The sequence below is a fragment of the Epinephelus fuscoguttatus genome, linkage group LG13 (genome assembly GCF_011397635.1).
Source record: "Epinephelus fuscoguttatus linkage group LG13, E.fuscoguttatus.final_Chr_v1".
NCBI lineage: Eukaryota > Metazoa > Chordata > Actinopteri > Perciformes > Serranidae > Epinephelus > Epinephelus fuscoguttatus.
In genome coordinates this window covers 25,421,728-25,444,388 of record NC_064764.1, presented here as the reverse complement: position 1 = coordinate 25,444,388, position 22,661 = coordinate 25,421,728, and the positions used below count along the sequence as shown (strand labels likewise).

The 22,661-nt window shown below is 41.6% G+C and overlaps 1 protein-coding gene across 4 annotated transcripts; it reads left to right on the top strand.

Annotated features, from left to right (window-relative positions):
• Positions 1-5,197: 5,197 nt before the first annotated feature.
• On the top strand, positions 5,198-22,119 carry gja5a (gap junction protein, alpha 5a). Of its 4 annotated transcripts, none has more exons than XM_049594428.1 (3): positions 5,198-5,444; positions 16,025-16,099; positions 18,438-22,119. In XM_049594428.1, the coding sequence occupies exon 3, from the start codon at positions 18,538-18,540 to the stop codon at positions 19,684-19,686; it is 1,149 nt and encodes a 382-aa protein (XP_049450385.1). In that variant the 5' UTR covers positions 5,198-5,444; positions 16,025-16,099; positions 18,438-18,537; the 3' UTR covers positions 19,687-22,119. The 4 variants fall into 4 exon arrangements, with proteins under 4 accessions (XP_049450385.1, XP_049450384.1, XP_049450387.1 ...); XM_049594430.1 differs by lacking the exon at positions 5,198-5,444 and adding an exon at positions 14,077-14,131; XM_049594429.1 differs by lacking the exon at positions 5,198-5,444 and adding an exon at positions 15,425-15,607.
• The last annotated feature ends 542 nt before the right edge of the window (positions 22,120-22,661 follow it).

The window sequence follows — 22,661 nt, the reverse complement described above, 5'->3', positions numbered from 1 at the left end:
TTTTATCCTACTTGGTTCTATTTCTCCCTCTCTGGGAGCCTCGGCTCACCCTCACCGCGCAGCAGCCCGCCCCATCCCTCCCTCTGGGGCTCCGGGGAACCGAGTTCTGTCTTCCGTTTTTGGGTTGTTTAGCCATGTAGGCAGTTGCTGTGCTGGAATAGCTATTTTACCTGGTGCACTGTTTGCCATCGCTGCTTGCTCTCCCCTTCTGCCGGTGGCACGGGAACGCACATATGCAGTAGAACAGCCAGTAGGAACGCAGTGGTCTGAGCTGACCTTTGATTGGTTGATGCACTTCGGCACGATAATGATTCTTTAGAGGCTGAACACAGAGCCATGGTGAGGTGCAGAAACCTATTGTTTGTCTCAGACCATTTGATTTACATTATGCTTAGAGGATATTATAAAATTTTTACTCAATTATACCAAAACAATTTTGCCTACTGGAGCTTTAACAATGACCTAAATAGTATTTGATGGTCAAGGGTCACTGTGACCTTGTGTCCATCTCATTATCATGAATGCGATATCTGAGGAACACCTGAGGGAATTTCCTCAATGAGGCACAATGAACTGATCAAAGCTTGGTGGTCAAAGGTCATTATGACCCCTCAAAACAATGTTTTCATCCATAACTCAAGAATTCATAATGCTAATTATGATGAAATTTCATAAACATATTTTATTTATTAATTAATTTATTTGTGACATCTTTATACAAAAACATTTTCCTTGCTATTACTCAGCAACCAAACCCAGGACCCAGGAGACATTTGGTCAGATATTGAATGTGTGACATTAATTTTGTGTCACCAGTCATCACAAAGTACAGTTAATGTGCCTGATTGACAGGAAGTCTGCCTCAACAACATGCCATTGCTGTGGACCATTCCTGTCAGTGACGTCAGCGTAGTTTGTGCTGACGTATACCAATGAGTATGTGCGCTCAACATAAACAACTTTGAGTTTCTCTCCTCCTTTTATTGTCATATCAGTTGTCATGAGTCGAAGGGTGTTCATGAGTTCATGAAAACTGTTCAGGAGCACATGTCCATCAAGCCTGGCTTCCTTTGGACACGGGCGAGGCAGGGCTGAAATGGGTTTGTGTCAGTCGTGAGCAGAATAGCAGGCAGGGGTCAGGCTGTTGGGTGGGTGGGGTGGGTTACACTAATGCATACTGGCAGTGTGGGCTTTTTCCATCACTCAAGTACACATGCACTACCTTCACACACAGTCGCACACATAAACACACAGTTGTCTCCCTTCTCTTGATCTCTAAGTTACACACACACACATTCAGACCTCATCCTGGCACCGCCGAGAAGTTGTAAGTGATGAGATTAAGTGAAGTCGTGGAACATTGCTTTTTTTTTTTTTTTTTTTTATTACAAATTACTTCACGCTGTTATTCTGCGTGAATGGTGTTCCATTTCTAAATCCACCCTGATGAGTAGCACAATGGAAACGTCAGAGTAGACTTTAAACTGAGGAAGGCTACGTAATTAGGAATTAGCAACAGCTTTCCATCCCTTCAAACACTCCATTAAACAGTGTCGCTGACTGAGAGGCCTGAGGGGATGTTAGGTGCTCCGTGGGCTTTTGTTTAAGGAAACTCGGAAATCACAGGAAATTCTTACAGACGACTGCAGACCTTTTTAGGATGCTAAAGGAAAGAAGGTGGTTTAGCGTTTGTCCCTGATGCCGCGGCCTGACACAGTTTTCACAAAGAGGCTCTGTCTTGTCAGAGCAATAAAGACCAGAAGATAACCAGATTAAATGTTTTTGCAGCAATACAGCAGAGATGAGGTGGTAGCGTCACAGCTCCTGGCCTTAGATCTGGTAAGGTTTGTCATGAGATACTGGCCGGTTTGGTCTCTAATGCTATTTATACATACTAAAACATTTGCTCTGCTCCATGGTCAAAGGCGCAGTTGTTGGAGAGGAGAATTTAGCCATTCAGATCGCACATTAAGCCATGACATCTGAAAAGATCAAGAATAAGGGGTATCTTTGATTTGCCAAGAGTATTAAGCAGTGTTCCCTAAACTGACATCATCAAAAAAAATAAATAGTTTGGGGTTTCATTTGCGACGAAACACTTAATCACTGTCTTGTTTAGAGTTAAATAAGAAGTCCGACACCACTCTCATGTATGTTCATAAATTTATAGCTGGGAGCCAATTAGGTTAGCTTAGCATAAAGACTAGAAACAGGTTGAAACAGCTCGCATGGCTCTGATACAAGGTGAAAAAAAACCCAACAAGCTTTTGAGTCAAACGATGAAATACATCCTTGGTCCATGCTGGCCAGAATGACAAGATGGCTGCTCAAAAATAAAACCATTTCCTGATATTAGTGGCAGCTCAGTCACCAGAGGAAAATGTTGGCATTGTGCGTCTCTGCAAACCACGAATATGTTGCATTTGTACGTTTCATGCGTATCATATCAACACTTCTAAAGTGAGGTAGTGTATGAGCTGATAATGTCATAGGGAGTATGCCAAGCTGCAGACCACCGTTTGAGAACAACAAACAACAAAACTGGTTGCTTTTTTTAGCATTTAAGACACCAAACATGAGTGTGTTTTAGCAACCTGCTGCTGTTTTCCCCTGGGGATTAGGGTTAGAGTTGTTATTCAAAGTAATGACACATACATAATCAGTCAGACTCACTGGCTCACCAAAGCAGTGGCTTTATGGTAGATTCATCCAGTTTGTTTGACAAGTTCATCTCTAAAGCAGCTGTCATACTACATGAGAGGAGATCCTGAAATCAATTTTCAGGCAACCTGAACATGACTGCCCAGGCTTACAAGCCTCTCCATGAGTGCCCTAAATGGTGTTGCTGTTATTGGCACATTTGATTTTTGTTTTATCTGCCTATTATGTGCGTAATTGAGGAACGTATCTAACGCAAGTAACAGTGTAACTGCGCAACAAGTGTTTGTTTTTAACTGAGACATTGCTGTTTCCTGCCAGGACACTGCCCAAAGTAACCCTCTTTTCTTGATTGTTGGAGTTCCCCAGTTCTTCCAGGCTGTTGGTATAAGCAGGCTATTTGTTTCTTCCTCTTCATTTCAATTTTTACCAACACGGCACAACAGCACTAACACATCCCAACATAGGGAATACAGCAACTTCTCTTCACTGTTAAGCAAGAGGCATTCTCGGAACCTATCGACTGTATTCGGCGTCTGACTTCGGCGATACAGCTTCTGGGGGCAGACCCCCGATTTTTTGGCATTCCGGTTTGATTTGGCCGGAGGAGGCTAATTTCCGTTTCCGACTTCCGTTTATATATAAGTAAATATGCTGAACCATTGCGATGGATTCAGAGTTTGCAGTGACGCCAATCATGTTCCGCCTCGTTAGTTCACCACACGGAGCGTTTAACCTGGCAATAACTGCAGCCGGCTCAAACGTGATTGGTCAATATCACGCGGACTACAAACAGCCTACAACTGGAAGCCAGGGCTCTTCCGCTGTTCTTCCAGAGGCAAGATCTCCAGGGTTTGCCTACAGACTACATTCACTGAATGTAGAGTCTGTATATAGAGACTAAACAAGAGGCAGTCACTCTTGTGTATCACTCATATCTGTCCCCAAAACAAGGGCAGGTAGGAACCAATGAGCTCATAACCAAGGGAACACAATGACTCCACGTAAACACCACACGAAAATACAGATGAAACAATATACAAAGTGCCATAAATGACAGTGAAATAATAATTTACCAGTAACTCTATGATGTTCAATCTATTACTACTTAAATGTAAGTACTAAACCAGGTATTTTAAGTCAAAATATGATGTTTTTCTAACCAAGTGTTTTTTGTGCCTAAACCTAACTGTTGATGAAACAGAAAGAAGCGTAAAGCTTAAGCGCATCTGCTACATAAAAACATACAAATTTGACATATCTGTAGTTTGCAGAGACATACAATGCCAACATTTCTTCTGACGACTGGGTTGATGGTGAATCTTTGTTTAGGTTTAGACACAAAAACAACTTAGTTATGGCTTAAAGTAGCTACTTGGTAAAATTAGGGAAACATTGTGTTGAGCTGAGCAAACCAGCTTCTGGTGGCACCTTCCCTTTGACTAGACGAGCATGAGAATGAGTCATTTCTCTCATCTAGCTCGCGGCAAGAAAGCCAACAAGCTTATCTTCCAAAATATTAAATCATACCATTAGAGTGAAACCTGGATGGGAACAAAATCCAGAGGTTAAATCTGACACAGTTTAAGGAGAAGATAGATGTAATGTTGGACAAATCAAGGACGGATGCAAACATAGCATTAAAGTCACATCATTTGTGAACATACATCATCCATGTGTGAGTGCTCATACATACTGTGTGCCCCCACCACATAATTACAGTCATTTGAATGCACGTTGGCCCTTCGGCAAGGAGAAATCAAACCTAAAAGATTCCCATTATATAATGCAGCATGTATCTGCAGGCACGCTGTGGAGCAGAGAGATTGACCTGGGTTCAACTTACACCTTATGTGGGATGAGAAAAAGAGGAGGAAGGAAGGAAGGAAGGAAGGAAGGAAGGAAGGAAGGAAGGAAAGAACAGTAAGATGAGCTCTTTGATTTTTGTCTGTGACTCTTTGTTCGCATCACAGACTTTAGCAAGTGGTTTCAGACCTCGTGCACGAGGCCAGAGAGACAAACAGATAAACAAAGCAGGTACAGTATTTCGATGAAAGCCATTAATGTAACCCCTGACTTCATGAATGTTTCTTTGTGTTGATGCTTGAGTCTCAAAAACAAGCTGAAATCACATTTTTTAGATAGATAGATTAAAATATGGATAAAAATTATAGAAATGAGTGTGTAATAAACTTTTTTTAAATCTAGTACTATAGTACTATATTTCATTGTGACAACCTGGCCACACAGACAAGAGCACAGTAAACCTGAAGGACCACACAGTAAATAAGAGCACTCTGGAAGTTTACTCTGAGCGGAATTGCCATTGATCCCAGAAAACAATTCCACTTCCCCTCCCGTTGCCGAAGAATGCTTCCCAGCAAAAAATAGAGCACCAGGGATGTTAGAAGAAAGGGGGGGGTGATGGGGAGGAAGAGGAGGAGATGGAGGAGGAGAGACAGAAGGGAGGGCCGTGGGGGGGAAACACTCTCTTGTGATGCCCCTGCTTTTCTTCTTGTGCCCCCTGCGTGAACTAACAGTGTGGCGTTGGGACGACACTGAGCTCAGATGCCGTCCTCCAGAGCCAGCTCCTGTTGATGTTCAAAAGAAGAAGAAGAAGGTAGTCCCACCATCGCACTGAGCCTGTGGTGGTCTGCTCACATCTCACATCGCATCATCACCTGCCATTTGTCCACTGAGTTAAAGGAAGACTTGTCTCATCAGGGGACAGATAAGGAGCCGATACTCGATCCTTCCAGACGTCCTGTCCTACAGCAGAAAAGCAGGTAAGCTTTCACAAACTCATGCTCAGATGAAGGACGAAAAGGATGCAGACATTTAAGTAAACATTGTGAGCATCCCACTGCAGAACAACTATAAGCCTCTTAGCGATGAAGTTTCCTAGAGGGAGATGATATCTTCAGGGCTTAGACGATGGAACAGGTTGCCTGATGTGTGTTAGAGAGAGGTACATCTGTCACCCTGCTCACTCTCACTCCTTGCATCTTGCTCTGTCTGTCTCCTTCTCCCTCCTTTCTGCTCATAACTCTCATAAGAGACAAAAACATTCAAACAAAGTGCAGCACTGGAGACCTTAAAAACAGAGAGCCACCAGCAAAGTGTGCACACTGTTTGAGGAGTTGTGAACTCTGCTGTTCATACAGAAGTTCATTAATCTGAACTGACAAACTGTGTAACCAAAAATGTGTCAGCCTAAATGGAAATGAACGCTAGAAAATGCATCAAACAGCAGAAGTAAGATGCATGCTAAAGAGGGTGAAAGCCACACACTGATAAGTCCGAGGCAATCTTTTTATCTTAAATTATATAAAGCCTTATCTCAGCAGTGGTGGGAGAGATATTCAGAGTCTTTACTTAAGTAAAAGTGCCAGTATCACAGTGTCAATGTCTTGCAACCGGAACGCTGAAGAAGTCGTAATATCAGCAATAAGTAGGGTATTTTAAGTATAACAAAAATCTACTTAATATGCAGGTAATATGGCCGTGATCAGTGTTAAATTATTACATATTTTACCACTTGATTATTATTATGTATGCACCAATATGTGAGAAGCATTTGCATGTTGTAGCTGGCCATCATGAGGCTGATTCTACTTACTATATACTGATGGGTAATTTAATTTAATGTGCATAGCTGACAGTGTGTCTTTTATGTGCTCATGTGGGTTTTTTACGTTTTAATTTGAAAAATAAGAGATAACAAATAAATGTAGTGTAGTAAAAAGCATTATTTTCTCTAGAAATGCAGATAAGTGCAAGTAAAATGTGGCTGAAATTAAAAATATTCATGTAAAGTACAAGTACCTTGAAATTAACTTACTTTCCTCCTGCAGATATATATGACTCTAGAACAGATATATATGACTCTAGACAAACAGATATATATGACTCTAGACAAAAACAGATATATGTGACTCTAGACAAGATTACAAAAACTCATATCTCAGACAAAGCAACCTCAATATTTTTGAGTCTTTATCAGTGACATCGGCACTGACAAATAACCAGAGCTGTGACAGTAGCGTGAATCCCAACTCCTGGCTCAGTCGTAGAAAAGACTTTATGTCAGTTCATAAACTATAACATGCTAAACAATGGCTGAGATTTGTGCGCAGACGCCTCCTAGCTAAAGATGTAAGATTAGAGGCTGACTAATCGAATGATGTTGTGTTCCTGCTAAGGATGAACTGACGTCACTGACAATGAAAATAGTCTTCAAAATAAAAAAAGATCTAAACAAGCCATGCATAAACTCTGTCACCCTCCAGAAATAGCAGCCATCCAGGAATTTCAGTCGGGAGTGTGTTAGTGAGAATTTTCCTCCATGAAACACCTTGCAGCTGTCTGGCCTGAGGGCTCCAGTGTAATGCCATATGCAGCTAAACAATAGATCATAACAGGGCTGTGGGTCTGTGTACAGTAGTGGGCAGATGAAGAGCCAGACAGCCATGTAAGGTAGCAGGCAGCACATCGGCCCGCAGGCTTCTGCTGCTGTGACTGATATATGGCAGCCCAGATCCATTCTGGCCTGGAAGCAGAGGCAACAGGTGACTCACATGAGTGGGAAACTCTCCCCCCTGCTCATCCCGCTTCAGAGCCACTTTGTAGGTCACACTAACTGACCCCTCCACCACGCCAACACCACTAAACTTAAACACACTCAGCTTTGATCGTAATCCCGGCACACTTGGGAGAGATAGGCGCGCCACTCCTGCAGTCCAGTTGCTGCAGTGCATGCTGGGATTAACCGCACGTGTTGAAGTTCAAGTTTAAAAACCATGCTTCGTAAATATTGCGTGCCTTTTAAGCTTTGACACGTATGAGCAAATAAATACACTTCACTTATTTCCATTACTCACTCCATTATTCCCTAAATAACCTCATGAAATGGCTCCAATCACCCAGAGAGCAAAAATAACAATCACCGAGCTGAATAACCGCAGCCTGGGTATGTTTGGCATCCTGCATGCAGGTCTGTTGATGTCAGCTGAGACTGATGCAACAAGTGTATAAATGTGTTAGCGCAGAGCAATGGTGTGGCTGGTTTGACATTTTCCTTGTGCTCCGCTGTGAGCACCAACATTGCTGAGCTGTCACAATACTGCAAAGTGAACTGTTACCGGCAAATATATTTTGGTTGTGGAGCTCCTGGCAGGAGGTTTTTGTTTGGGGTCATTTAATATCAGCTGTGATGTTGAGTTTATCTCCCGTAGTGGCTTGGTTAGAGAGCCTCTTTTTCAGGAGAGAAAAAACATTTATAGAGTCAGATAACTAACAATTGAGCCAAAAACCTTACAGAAATCACACAAGACTTCATATAATAAATCTTTAGTATCTCCAAGGGAAGTAAATGATTCTTGCTTGAGGGAAATTTGCAGTTCATATGCTCAATACCTGAAACTATTTCTTCCGAGATCAGTGCGTACATACAGTATGGAATATCTAAGGTTACATAGTTATTATATATTGTCCAAGATTTAAATGAGAGAACATAATAATGATAATAATTATCATGAAATAAAAATTCATTTTGTTTTTGATAAAGCAGAACCCGATTCTCAGATGAAACTGCTCACTAGCCATTGAAATTCTGGTTAAATCAATGTGTGTCAAGTAAATTAAGGCATTTATACATGAATTTAATTGTGATTGTTCAGTGAACTGGCTGTGAAAAATATGAACTTAGAAGTATAGATGGATTGAAATTTATGGACTTGGGGATGCAAGGGTCTGGATAGTATATCAATGTTTTTATTTAGTCACTTTTTATTATCTCTGATATAATATTTGCTGCCTCGTTGAGAGTTTCTTTGTGAGTGTTTTGTTTTCATTTATTTGCGCTGTCTTTATTAATTTGCATAATGCATTATTAGTTATTTACCTAGGTTACACGTCACAATGGTGTCTCACATCTTGGAAAAAAAAATTGTTAAAACGTTTTATAAGAAAAAAAAGAAGAAAGTTGGCGAAGCATGATTAAGAGTTTTTAGTATAGTCAAACACTTAATTTTGAAAAACCAAAAAGTGCAAAACTTTTGGGGTCGACAGGTGCATAGGAGAAGACCATGGGCCAACTATCATTGAACAAATAATTTCTGCACTCTGTCTGCTACACATGCAAGAGAAGGAAATGTATTGGGAATAAGAACAATGTTTCAGTAAGGACTGGGAGAGACGAGGCAACCTGCAGCTCCGAAAAATTCTATGGAAATGAATAGCGTTTTTGTTTTTTTGTTTTTTAAATCCATTGTTGTAGGCCCAAAGAAATTCTTACATTCTCTAAATGTAAAAATGTGAAGCCTATAGGCAGAATTAAAATGTTGCTTGGGTCATGTTTAAATGAGCCTCAGTAGTGGTGGCTAGTCTTGAATCTCTGTAGTGAGGCTAGCTATGGACTCCAAATCCAAAGATGTAAAAATCTCAGACAAAAATAGAGACATTAATAACTGGTGGACAGATTCATTTGCTTTCACCACCAACTCTTACCAAATGTGACGAGCCACCTTGTGCTAAAACATATCAATGAATACCTATTTAGACCTATTAGTAATGCTGATAGGCTTTTTTAGTCTATTTTTGGTTGAAAATGGCTCTTTTGATAGTAAAGGTTGCTGACCCCTGACCTGTGAGAGCCAGTCAGGTCCCACTGCAGATTTACATCACTCATTAAGTCAAGTACCATAGTGATCACAGCTTGGCACCATATGCCTTTAATTATTATTAATTAAATTATTATTATTAAAAGTACAGGTAATATTGTACACAAAATGCACTTTATACTGGCTAAAATGCATTTAGTAATAATAAAGAAAACTACCATACGCAGATAATAATATATAATACACAGATAGGTGTTTATAGTATATGAAAAAAAAGAAAAATCGGGTTGGAGTTTAGAATTAGAAAGAAAATGTAATTGTATAAATATAAAGAAGCCAATAAAGAAGAAATACAGCCACAAACATCGCCTGTATTCAAATTGTCTAAAATAGATGGTGTATCAGAGAAATCACAGACAAAAAATCATAGCACCACCCTTTTAAGGAGCTTACAATACAAACCTTTGGATGACAAGGTCAAAAGCTTAAAAGAAAAACAGCACCAGACACAAATATTTAGATATTAATCATGTAATAAATTTCTTAAAAGTGCATTTTTTGCTATTCTAATCCACTCACAGCAGAGATAATGCAGCCATACAGTTCAAATACACATCATTTTTTCTGATGTGGAACATATATGGGGCCATGTAGCTATTAAAATACCCTACACCAGAATCTCCTGAGGCCAGCTGCCCAAATTTGGCTCTCCACAATTTTTTTTAGAATCTAACTTCGGGCCCCTCCAATGTGAGCCTGTGTGGCCAAATGTGTCCCTCTGCAATATGTCAAATAGAATTTTCTAGGAAATAAATGACTTCTCTAACTGTGTTTTACTTTCCAATGTAACGATAAATTAGTATGTCAGATAATGCAGTTTTTAAGCCGGCATGCTGAGATCATTTGTGAGATTGCTGTGAAATTTACTCCTCTCACACACACACATGATAACACTATTGTACTTAATGCCCAACACCGCTGCAACACTTTTTCCTCCACCAATGTAAACATGTTCCATTAAAGAAAAACAGGCCGAGAAAATGTATACCTCACCATCTAATTGTCTTGTGTTTATGGGGACAGTGCAGGGCGGGCAGTGTATCCTGGTCCTCGATGAGGATCCAGAGTCTGTCAAACAGGGCTTAGCGCTGAAAGGTGCAGATCACTGGAGGAATGTTTAAATCAACCCTGCCCCCTGTTGTTCCTGGCCCGTGGATACACTGCAGGCTGAGGGGAACCAGCTTGTGTTTAAACTAAAGGACTCAAATAGAGAAGAGAGATTTAATCATCAGTGCTTTGTCTGAGATTTAAAACTAAAGATAACACTGATCTATCTCTGCACTCTTATGACTCAGTTAAAACTATATTCAATGATTCTGCGAGATACATAAATCTGACACCGTTACCCCATACGCCAGCAATAAAAACACAACTTAATGATCCTATAAAACTTCATCCAGGGGTTTTCTCCAGCTCAAGGTGTTGCCACAGTCCCGACTGATTCTTGAACCAGAGTCACTGCCCTCTAAGGCAACACTGAGGCGGGCCCAACACACTGGAGGATTAATTGTGTTGCAGGGGAGAGAAAACACACAGCATTTATTCCTGTTGCTCGGCAGCGAGTCACAGCAGCAGCTGTCACTTCACACTGATGCAGTTTAATAGCTGCTATTTCTCTCTTCACGTCTCTGAGCTGCCTGGCTGCTGTCCAGTCCGACTCAGTTTCAGTTCTTGCTCTGGAAAGCTAAATACAACCACGTTCAGTTAGTGCGGTTTAAAGGAATACTTCACCCCAAAATGATAATTTGTGTATCAACTACTCGCCCTGTGTTACCTTGAATTCGTGATTGTTTTCCTTGCATGCCTCCGTGGTGAATGTAAGAATCCAGTACCTTCCAAATACATTCATTTTTGGTAAAACCTTACAGTTTAAATCTCTTGGTTGTTCATTGGCCAGAGGTTTTGCTGTCGCTCACACGCACCTGTCACTTCCTGGCCAATGAATGAGCTGTAAGGCGGAAAGCCCAGTTCAGACCAAAGAGTTCAGACCAAAGATTCACAACAAGACAAGTTGAAACATGGACCTACTTGCAATGCACCGTTCTGCGAAGTTCTAAAAACCTGCCGGTTCATGCCGATGCAACTAGATGAGATGGTGTATCATCTCTATGCAACAACTTTCTGTACTTCTGTTCTGATTTTCAGCTTTTCAGGCTTATTTTGGGCTGAATATAATTTGTAGCTTCTTGAAATATGAATGAGGATAGTGATAGTGAGATACTGGCTACAGCTGCATTTGTAGGAGTGACAAAACGGCGAAGACCATAAACAAAACTGGCATCAGATACAGAGGGCTTGGAGGGGACGGAGCAACTGCCGCAGCAAGCAAACATGCCAACCATGACCATTCTGAAACTTCACTACAAACCCATTGGCTAATAGGTGACGTGTGTTACATTCCAAAACCAGCTGTCAGTGATTTGACCCGCGGAGTTGTAGGTGACACCATCAGCCGGCTTGAGTCGAGCTCAGACAGCCAGTTTGCCCCACTGCAACTTTTCTCTGCAACGTTCTAAAACGGTTTCGTCTTGTCACAAATCTTTGGTCAGAACTGGGCTTAAGTGTTTAAATAGTAAGGCTTTAGCAAAAAATACATGTGTTTGGGAAGTACTGAGCATACAACTGGATAAATGGGACTTGGATTATACTGTATACAGTATGAGTTTGACCCACATTTGGTGCTGTTAAACGTGGCCCCCTTTAGATTTGGTTTAGATTCTTTGTTTACTGTGGAGGCATCCCAGAAAGGCAAAGTTTTCTTCACATATTCAATGTAACACGGGCTGAGAATTGTTCCCCAAGTGATCATTTTGTAGGTGAAGACTCCCTTTGAGTTTGAGTTGACACTGAAGTGGTGAAATGACTGTAGCTCTTGGCTGCAATTCATACAGACTCAACTTTCCTGCTTAGTTTATCATAATATCTCTCTAACACTTAACACTTTGTTTCCATGGAACTCTCCCCAACACTCTTCCTCTGTGCAGGACGCACACACACAAACACACTCACAGACTCAGATATAACGTCAAAGAGAAATAACTCAGAGGTGCATAATACCCCACTTGCGCAGTTCACCGTTCTGAATACCTTCTAACCAGATTGTCCATTACTCTGCCACAGAGATTATAAACAAATATGACAGCCATGATGGTCTACAGGCAAACCAGACCGCTCAGCAAAGGGCACAATGTATCCTAGTAAATCCATGGTTATTGCCAGAGAGCCAACAGGAGCACAGGTATGATAGATAGCCAACAGCAAAAGGTGTTTTCACAGTCAGAGAGGTTCATTGGAATATGTGGGCTGTAACCTATCTGCCTCCCACTGCCTTTAATACCTTGTTCCTTTTGTCCTTCGGAAATCATATTGTTTGAGATTGCTTCCTCTGAGAACAGGAAAGCAGTCGAGGGAAGGAGAAAGAGACTGAGACCGTTGCCTGTCCCCAGCTGATCTGGAGTCCACTTTGTCTTTTGTCTAAAGCTCCCATTCCCACAACTGTGAATGGATACTTGTGTGTGTACTGCTTTACTTTGAGAATTTCTACTTTATATCACTTTGTACTTTTAATCCTACACATGTGAGAGATAAATGTAGTACATTTTTTCAACCTTACATCCAAAGCATCGTCTTCTAAAATCAGATTTTTAGCCTTGATAGCAGCATGGTTTGGTCCATCCACTTTAGCTCGGACTAAAATATCACAAGTACTGTTGGATAGAGGTTCTTTAAATCTTGTGTCGACATTCATGGTGCCCAGAGGATGAATCCTACTGATGCGAGGGATCGACTGAACTTTCATCTAGCTTTGCAAAGGGTTTTGAGACAATTTTTTCAACAACAGGCCATGAAATTTGATGCAGACATTCAAGTTAAGTCAGTTTTATTTATATAGCTCAATTTCACAAATCAGAAACTAGCTTCAAGGGGCATTCATGCTCCCCTCAGGATGAATTGTAATAACTTTGGTGATTCCTTGTCACCTAGCCAATTTTTTCCCGTAATACTTTATTATTATATAAGAAGAGGAGGTACTTTATTGATTTCCAAGGGGAAATTCAGTCTTTTCACTCTATAGTATATACACACACAATCTCAAAATACACACATTCACAAACAGGACCTGTACATGCATTAAATGGGGGGATGTCAGAGCAGGGGGGCTACCTCAGGCGGGTGCCTCGGGCAGTTGGGGGTTTGGTGCCTTGCTCAGGGGCACTTCGGCAGTGCCTTCAGCTACCACTTCACGCTCCATTCTTGGTCCGTACAGGGACTTGAACCAGCAACCCCCCGTTCCCAAGCCCCTATGGACTAAGTTACTGCTGCCCCAAACAATATTCTTTATATTAAGACCAAATACCTGCAAAAGCTAATGACATTCCCATCAACCTCCACTGTACTGTTACAGTATTTAGCAAATGTTATCATGCTTGTACACTGGACTGTAAATGTAATAAGCATTGTGCCAATCTGACATTAGCATGTTAGCACTTTCAATAGACACAGCAGTGCTTTGAGTTGAATGCTACATAGAGCCACCTGCACACTGTAAACTCTTTGTCTTGTTTATAGATCAAGCTAACAAAAGCTGTGTGAAGCTGACCAGCTACGACATTAAAATGCTGATGACATGTTAAAGGTAAAGACCACTGTGCAGGCGACTGTAAGCAGGATTGCCAGCAAAAGTGAAAGTCAACCACAGCCTTGACACTTTGCCTTGCTATGTTTGTGTTTGCGTCTGCAGTTTTTTGTAGCTTGGAGCTCTTGGATGCCTGCTGCTTACGGTCTGACACCCGGTAGCTACCTTTCACCTGTGCACTGTACCCGACAACAACCCGAACACAGCAAAATAAGAAGAAAAAAGCAAAATACACCGCCACGCAGTTCTAGTGGGTCATAAGTGATAATTGAGAGGGTTTACGTTTAAATCTATATATTGTTGTTGGGTTTTTTTGTTTGTTTGTTTTTTAGGAAAATCCTGCATAGCATACTGTTAGTGCATCATTGACTGTTTTACCTTTGACACATTGTAAGGGAGTAAAAACTGAAAAGATTTCTGGGGGGGGGGAACGAGCATGGAGGCCAGCAATAAACATTTTTGTCCTAAATATAAGCATAATAACAATTTTTTCCACCATTACTAATAAAAACAACAAAAATAAACATTGTACTCACTGTTGCTTTTGTAAAATGTAGCATGTTTCATCATGAAAATCCCCTCTGCTGAAAATGGTATGAGTGTACATGACAGTGGGGGGAAAAATGTACCATTTCTGTGAGCAGGCCTGAGTACGTTTACTTGAATTATGAAAATTTTGAATGTAGCAGAATATTTTTACATGGTGATATTGCTGCTAAAGGATCTGGATATCATCGTTCCACACCGGTGACCGGTTGGCACACCCTCACTTCTTTTTAGGTTTTCATATTTAACGAGTCAAGGAAAAGATTAAAAATAAAGACATTGTTTTACAAAAGTAGTTTTGTCATCACATTGATTTAATGACCATATTATGTACTTGATGGAAACATTTAGAGGCGTGTCATTATTCAAATAATGACACTGTCACAAAGGTTGACTCTGAATTAGTCCAGGGGGAGATGTATTGTTAGTGGGGTCTGCACAGGTGAGGAAAGCCTGTTGTCAGTGTTCGCTGATAAGAACACGGCCGTTCAGTAACGTGTACCTCCTGTTATTGTGCTGGTTGGACTCTCACTCCCTTCCTCCTCCAGCTCTCTGCCTGTTTGTGATTTACTTCCAGTAAAGATCATCAGCCTTATCCAAGGAGGGCTTAGAGCCAGTTCCCTGAGTGGGACAAGGACCCGCTTCACTTACTCATGATCCAACTGGTCTCCAACTGTGACCGGTCTGACGTTAGCGGGAATTAGATGGTGCATGCTGGAAAGCAAGTGTCACACCAAACTTTCCTGCACTATGCATCGGAGTATGAGCCTTGTGTGTGGACAGAGGCCGAGCGTTTCCTCTCCCACATGTTCTCATAGGGGTGTTTTGCTTCCCGCCTCTTCATGCTTCACAGATAAAGAGCACAACGCTCTGATTTTCCATCTTATTGCCATATATATACTTCATAGAGTCACTGAGGGAGAGAGAGAGACAGACTGAGGGTCATTTAGACCATCTCTCTCTCACACATAACTAGTGTCAGTGTCAGCCAGTCAAGTCACAGCCTTCCACAGTGGACTACACAATGGGAGTAACTTATTATGGAAGCAACTGCTCATGGATTACACTTGGAAGGAGATGAGAGGTGGTAAGAGAGAATATTATCTCCGTGTTTGGCTTTTTTAACAATCTGTGATTGTAGTGATTATTCTGTATATCCTACCTGGCTCACCATTAAAATAACAGTTTGTCTTAACACACAGCTTTTGAGGAATGTGTACCATGTTTTCTATACGCTTGCCAAGTAGGGCAGTAACTTTAGACATGTGACGTGTTGGAAAAACCTGTCAAACTGTTACTTTCAGCCCTCCTTCCTTACAGTATGTTATAAATCGTTTGTCTCTGATGTCTAATTGCATAGTAAAAGCTGCCAGCAGGCAAAGGGACACAGTGCATTTAGATGTCGGAGGTCGCCCCTCGATAGAGCTTGATGGGTTTTCTTAACCCCTCAATGATGGAGGTCAGTTATTGCACTCATAAAGCTGTCTGGTGAACTGCCTTATAGGGTCATTCTCGGCGGAGACTCGCCAGCTTGTCGCTGCCATGTTTGGGTCTCACTCAACTCTCACTAATGCAGCAGGTGAAACCACACACACACACATACACACACACACACACACACACACACACACACACACACACACACACACACACACAGAGGAGGATAGATGAGGAGATCTGATTGATGCTCACAGATAGATCCAGATTGCAGCCTGTGGGAGGTTTTCATTACTGCAGAGAGGACAGGGGACATGCTGTGCTGTCATTGTGAGTGAGGTCTGCTGGTCAAGATCCAGAGGCAAGATAGTGTCCGTGCAGGTCACGGCATTAAAAGGACAAAGTCTCCCAGCTTTGACTTACCCAGTGGTGGCCTGTTACCCTCTCTGACTGTCTGTCATACGTAATTTGGAGCTGGACACTAGGAATGCAAACACACACATAGCATATTATTGAATCATTTTTCTTTAAACAACCCTCTTTATTTACTTTTACATGACTCCCAAACTTCCTCTCCCCCTAACTCAACCTCTCATGGGAAAATGGTTGTTCTCATGCCATGGCGTCCAGTCCTCAAGCAATTCACAAGCTATTTTTACACACATGATGCCACACACATGCCCAGGTCATTTCATCTGTCAGAAAATCCTCCTGAGACCCAGCAATTCATATTTGTGCGCTGTGGGGAACATGCCACTGAGGCCTTTATTTCAAACACAATACATGCAGGCAGTTTGAGCCCTGGTGTGCTGTGAAACAGACTTCCTGGGCCTTCTAGTGATGTAGCACACATGGAGGTAATGGCAGTAAGGGAGATAAGTGATGAAGATATACTGTTTTTGTTCCTCATAATGATGAGAGTTTTAACTATATTACAATAAGTTTTTCAAAGTGAATTTTAATGTTAAGCCTTTCAAAATACACATTTTAACACATGTCCTTTGTTGGGGACAGTTGCTTTTCTCATTTCAACCATTACAGGAAACAGAGCACTGAAGGAGGCAGAAAAGATTTTGTAAATATTACCGAGGAAGGGTCAGACATGTAGATTACTTGCCTTGATAACACACACCAACATGCACACATATGCGCACACACACTAAGTAAAACCAGTGAAAAGCATGTACAATAGTGTGTTACAGGGATGTCGTTTATTTGGAGGCCAACACAGAAGTTAACACTGAAAAGCCAATGGGATTTTTTTTCATTGGATTTTGGGTTATTGCAAAGAATAATTTAATTTGATCTGATTTAATTTAATTTAATTTAATTTAATTTAATTTAATTTAATTTAATTTAATTTAATTTAATTCATTTTATTTAACCAGGAAGTCCCATTGGGATTGAAAGACCTGGCCGAGGTAGCAGCCAATCAGAACACATTTAAAATGCAACATATAATACAAAAATCCACAATAAAACAACAACTATTAAAACATGGTGGCCTCTCAAGAAAAACGTGCACATGTCTGTCTCTATCACCATATTATCTTTATAATGCCCTTAAAATTCATTCATCAATGGTTGCAGTGTTTCCAATTTTAAATCTTTTTGAAGATTGTTCCATGTCCAAGGTGCAGAGTAGGAGAACGCAGTTTTCCCCAGATCTGTTAAAACCCAGGGTACATAAGCTCTGTGGCAAACAAAAGCTTGTGATACTTTCACTTTCTGTTCAGCAAGATAATCTTAACAAATAAACACACTTTAAAAAAAAAAAAGCCTAAATGCAATCGCCAGAAGTGAAAGCTAGCATTAGACTATAAACAAACAGCATCACAGTTGCATGACTCCAACGTCACCACCAAATTGAGGCTGTAAATCGATGTTCAGCATGGAGACATTCTGGAGTCCTTTTTAGCCACTTAATAGCAATGGTGTTGCCACGTTATGGCTTCAGAATTTATGGATGGGCTTTTTACTGACCTATTTTATGTAAACAAAAACAAACAAGCAAAAAAAAACAAAGCATGAAAGACCTTAGTTAAGGCATCTAACCAAAAACCCATTCAAAAAACCCATTGATGTCAAGACACGGGAATCAGGAGCGCTAAAATGCTAACTCATATCTAGGTTTTAGGACTCATCCCTGCAGCACTCTTTACCTTTAATATTACATTTCTTAGATGAGAATTTATTCATGTAATGTATTGTACCCTTTTGTGGAGAAGACTGACCTGATGTCCTCCAGAAGGGACGTTAGAAAACAAAAATACATTTCTGAGAAAAAAAAATCTTTGTGACGTTTCTTACACCCCAATTACTCAGATTACATAAAAATATATCTATAATTATAGAAACCTTATTCCATAACCTTAACCTTATTTCTTCCATGTCAGAGGAACTGCAACTGTCTGACTGATTGTCTGTATTTCTCTTTTTTCCTTTACCCCCCTCTGTGCTCCATCTATTCTCCCCCTCAGTGACTTCATCTTTCCACCTCTAGTGCACCCTCCATCCGCCCTTCCTTTCCTCCCTCTCCACTCTTTGTATCTCAGGTGTGTGTTTGTCCTGTGAGCAGTGATGGGGGACTGGAGTCTCCTGGGAAATTTCCTAGAGGAGGTCCAGGAACACTCCACCTCAGTCGGGAAGGTCTGGCTCACTGTCCTCTTCATCTTCCGCATCCTGGTGCTGGGCACAGCAGCCGAGTCCTCGTGGGGCGACGAGCAGAGCGACTTCCTGTGCGACACTCAGCAACCCGGTTGCACCAACGTTTGTTATGATAGCGCCTTCCCCATCGCCCACATCCGCTACTGGGTGCTGCAGATCGTTTTTGTCTCCACGCCATCCCTCATCTACATGGGTCATGCCATGCACATTGTGCGCAGGGAGGAGAAGCTGCGCAAGAAGGAGCAGGAAGAGAGGGAGGAGAGAGGGGAAGGCGGAGGAGACCTGGAGGAGGAGAAGGAGTACCTCCAGCAGAAGGAGAGTGGAAAAACAATGACGTCTGATGGGACTGGCCGTGTTCGCCTAAAAGGAGCTCTGCTGCAGACTTATATCCTGAGCATCCTGATCCGCACAGTGATGGAGGTGACGTTTATTGTGGTGCAGTACATGATCTATGGGGTGTTCCTCAGGGCCTTGTACCTGTGCAAGGCCTGGCCCTGCCCCAACCCTGTCAACTGCTACATGTCCCGGCCCACGGAGAAGAACGTCTTCATCATCTTCATGCTGGTGGTGGCCGGTGTGTCTCTGCTGCTGTCTGTGTTAGAGCTCTACCACCTTGGTTGGAAGAGCGCCAGGAAGTGTCGCCAAAAGATGATGCAGAAGAGCAAACACAGAGCTGTGACGGTGGCCGTGTCCACAGACTTGGAGCCAAACAGCCCACCTCGGCCCTCGGCCTCCTGCACCCCACCTCCTGACTTCAGCCAGTGCCTGGCAGCCCCGAGCTCCATGAACCCCATGACATCTATGGCCTCTCATCCCTTCAACAACAGGATGGCGCTGCAGCAGAACTCGGTCAACTTGGCCACCGAGCGGCATCACAGCTGCGACAACCTAGAGGACGAGGAAGACTTCCTGAGGATGAGATACGACCAAGCGCCCACAGAGCTGCCCAACAGCTGCGCCCCATCACCTCTGCTGCACTCCGGCTACATGAAGGACAAACGCCGCCTGAGCAAGACCAGCGGGAGCAGCAGCCGGGCTCGCCAGGATGACCTGGCAGTATAGACTCACAACCAGAAAGAGTAGCTGGCGAGGGGAGACGAGGAAGAACTGAACCTTCAGGACCAACAGTAGGAACAGAAAGATCAGTTTAGGAAGAAGTTGAAGTGGTCAGAATGTGAGCCAAGATAATTATGCAAACTCTGGCACTGAAGCTTGACACATAACTACAGAGGATGAACTAAATGAGACACTGAGATGTGTGAGTGGACCACATAAGCTTGACATGCATGAGCTCTGTGAGCAGTGTTTGTGAACCAGTCTGTCCGCCGAGCTCAAAAAACCAAACTGCAAAAGAAAAACAATTTTGAAATGAGAACAGGGTAACAGGTGAGACACTATTGCTATTGCACATTTTATGTTTGAGTTGAACCGTTAAAGCCAAAAACTATTCAATTAACCAGATTAATCATATGATCAGGTTGTGACTACAGTAGAACCAACTGTTTTCTCTCTCTCGCTGCAAAAAATGAGATACATTTAGAGAAAACAGGAACTTAAAGGTACAGTGAGTAGGATTTAGTGGCATCTAGTGGTGAGAACTGCAGATTGCAGCCAGGTAAAACTTCTCCCATGTGCCAAGCATGAACTCCAAGTTAAGGACTTTGCACATTGAGTCCATTTTTTTTAATCCAAGACTTAGCGTTGTGTAAATCACGTTTGCACACTGGGTCTGAAACTATTGTCCATCATTAAAATTTTCGGATCATGTTCGATTTTCTGTATTTTTCACATCCGTCAGAAGCCTTTAGAGATGTTTGACCAAGAATCAGTGAAGAAAATGTGGGGGCTGGAAGCAGACGCAACAAGACAGAGAAACAGGGAGCGCACAGATTCATTTAATAACTCAGACAGCTCACTTTCAACGGGTCAGATAGTTATATTCTGGTGAATGATGATGAGGAGGAGGAGGAGGATGTGGACTGCACACAGAATGTGGGGGGCAGAGAGGGAGGACAGCTCTGCCCCTTCATGCAGCTGCAATACCTAATGAAAGACAGGGAAGGTGTGGTGACAGCCAGATAGGTAACTCCAGTGGAGAGAGGCAAAGAAGGAAATGTTTTAATTTTGTAACATATTGCAAATTTTCACAACTAATAGAAGGATAAAACGCATCATAATCAGTGTGCAAGGTTTCTGTGCATAATGATTTTATTTTTTGGATGATGGATTTAAAAAAACAGACTCAGTGTGCAAAGGCATTTAGCATTTCTTCAGTGTTAATATTTGGGAGGTTTTTACCAGGAGCCCAATTATCCGTAGAGGTCTTTTCCTGTCCAACAAACAGACCCGGCAATTTAAAACGATTACACTGAATAAAACACATTAAATAAAATCTGTTTTCCGATGCTGTTAAGCCCGTTGCAGAGAGGCTGCTTACTATGGTGGCTGACATGAAAATGCAAATGGCCCTGTCTAGAGCCAGTGTTTGGTTTGTCCATTCTGTGCTACTGCAGAAACAGCATGGCCGACTTCATGGAAAAGGACCGGCTCTGTATGTAGATGCAAATGGTTCATTATAAGGTAACGAAAACACAATGATTCTTATTTTCAGGTGATTATACACTAAAGAAAACATAATCATTATATTATGTCTGAAGTCTGCCAATTAATCCCCCATAATCCTACACACTGGACCTTTAATATCCAAAAAACTGTGAAGCTTGCTGGTTTATAAATTGGAAGTTTTCATGCAGTGCATTTACAGTGAATTTCGGTAAAGTGCCTTAACAACTGTGGAAGATATATCTCTTTCCATTTAATATGTTTTCTATGTATATTTTTCCAAAAGCCATGTCAGAGACTGTAAACCTATATAAAGCCATCTGTTGACTTGCTTACCTGATTGCACTACACCTGCAAGTCAACAAACATAAAATGTAACTCAAGAATAATCACTTCACAATCACATCTGAATAAAAAGAAGTGTGCGTAAAACTGTATTCATTAGTTATATATCTGACAGGAGCCTTTGTGTACACATCGAGAGAATGTAGCTTGTTTTAGGATTTTTCCCTTTGGAAGGGATTCAAGGGAAAAGAGAAAAGAAGTCCTGCTTGGATGCTGTTATGAGGAGATCCGGCCACTGGGTGGCAGCATTGCACTTAAGTTTTTCAGTTTCTCTCCTTGAGCCTTGTGCAGCAAATTGTGAATTTGTCCCTATGCAATGTATGTTTCCGTTGATGTTTTTGAATGTATTATATTTGATTTTTTTGGTGTCTTGTTCTTACTATATGCAGGATAATTGTACAGGTTGTGTAATACAGCAGTTTGTAAATGAACATCTTCTGTGACTGGGGGTTTCACCCTACAGACTTTCTCCTACAGCGTATTTAAAACACAAAAGTCTTGTCTATGTTTTTGGTTCTTTCACACAAACCTTTATGCAATAAATGTCATCACTAATCCATCACAAATAATAAACCATCATCTGTACAATATGCTCTATTGTCCTCAAGGTGTGTGATTGATTCTAGCACTCATTGGATCATTCTGCAACATCAACACTTAGAAATGTGTTTAGACAGTTTACATTTAGACCAACAGATCAAAGCTGTGAAGTGCTGTAAACTAAAGCATAAGTGGAAATGAGGAAGATGAGATAAAGAAGGGCACAAATAGATGAAGGGTTTCCTGCATTTTTAGATCAGTATCCTACCACTTGCATCTCCCAGTCTGTTCTCACCAGAGAGGACCTGCAGGAGACAGACTGGAGAGGATGTGCAGTATTTACACAAACAAAGACTGTCTCGCCATCTCTGCCAGGAAGCTCAGTGCTAATATCCAACTTGGTCTGTCACAAGCTGAGTAGGAAAGTGTGTTAGATGCTGCCATTTTGTTTGCTGCAAATCTGATTCACCCCTTTGCAAAGTTACCCTCATTTCATCATCACTGTGTAAGATTATGCTACGGCATAATGTATGGCATATATTTAGGAGCAGTGTGATGACTCCACATGACTGCTCAGTAAAATCTTTTCT

Excerpts from the sequence above, each read along its gene's own strand:
- gja5a (XM_049594427.1), top strand. The coding sequence starts at position 18,538 with ATGGGGGACTGGAGTCTCCTGGGAAATTTCCTAGAGGAGGTCCAGGAA.